The sequence below is a fragment of the Myotis brandtii genome, unplaced genomic scaffold (genome assembly GCF_000412655.1).
Source record: "Myotis brandtii unplaced genomic scaffold, ASM41265v1 scaffold1077, whole genome shotgun sequence".
NCBI lineage: Eukaryota > Metazoa > Chordata > Mammalia > Chiroptera > Vespertilionidae > Myotis > Myotis brandtii.
This window is the reverse complement of record NW_005353666.1, coordinates 982,551-982,959: the sequence shown is the minus strand read 5'-3', so window position 1 is coordinate 982,959 and position 409 is coordinate 982,551. Positions and strand designations below refer to the sequence as shown.

General features: G+C 56.5%; 1 protein-coding gene across 1 annotated transcript in view; it reads right to left on the bottom strand.

The window, feature by feature from the left end:
* Positions 1-292: 292 nt before the first annotated feature.
* The window catches only part of UNC93A (unc-93 homolog A (C. elegans)), a 13,192-nt gene continuing 13,075 nt past the window's right edge, over positions 293-409 (bottom strand). The window contains exon 10 of the mRNA XM_014542382.1: positions 293-404. Coding sequence (XP_014397868.1) covers positions 293-404 — 112 coding nt within the window. The remainder of the gene's footprint in view (positions 405-409) is intronic.

Sequence of the window (409 nt, the reverse complement as noted above, 5' to 3'; positions counted from 1 at the left end):
TGACCACACCAGCAAGTCCACGTCGGCAGTGACCACGCCAGCAAGTCCACGTCGGCAGTGACCACGCCAGCAGTGACCACGCCAGCAGTGACCACGCCAGCAAGTCCACGCCGCTGAGTCCAGGATTCAGAGCGAGTTCCGTCGGCAATCGCGCCCTAACCCTTCTCTTGCATCGAAAAGGCACTGATTTTTCTCGTGTGCTCTCTTCACCCTTATTGGTGAGAGATGGTGGACTGAACACTTGGTGGAATAGAAAAACTTTACGTACAAAAATAAAACTATCTTATGTCTCTCAGTGGCACCTCCTGCTAAAACGGCTGTGAAGAGTGGACAACAGCCCCGAGGCCCCTTCCGCGAGGCCTCGGTCGCCGCCCGCGTGGAGCGCGGCGGTCACATTTTTTCGTCTGCG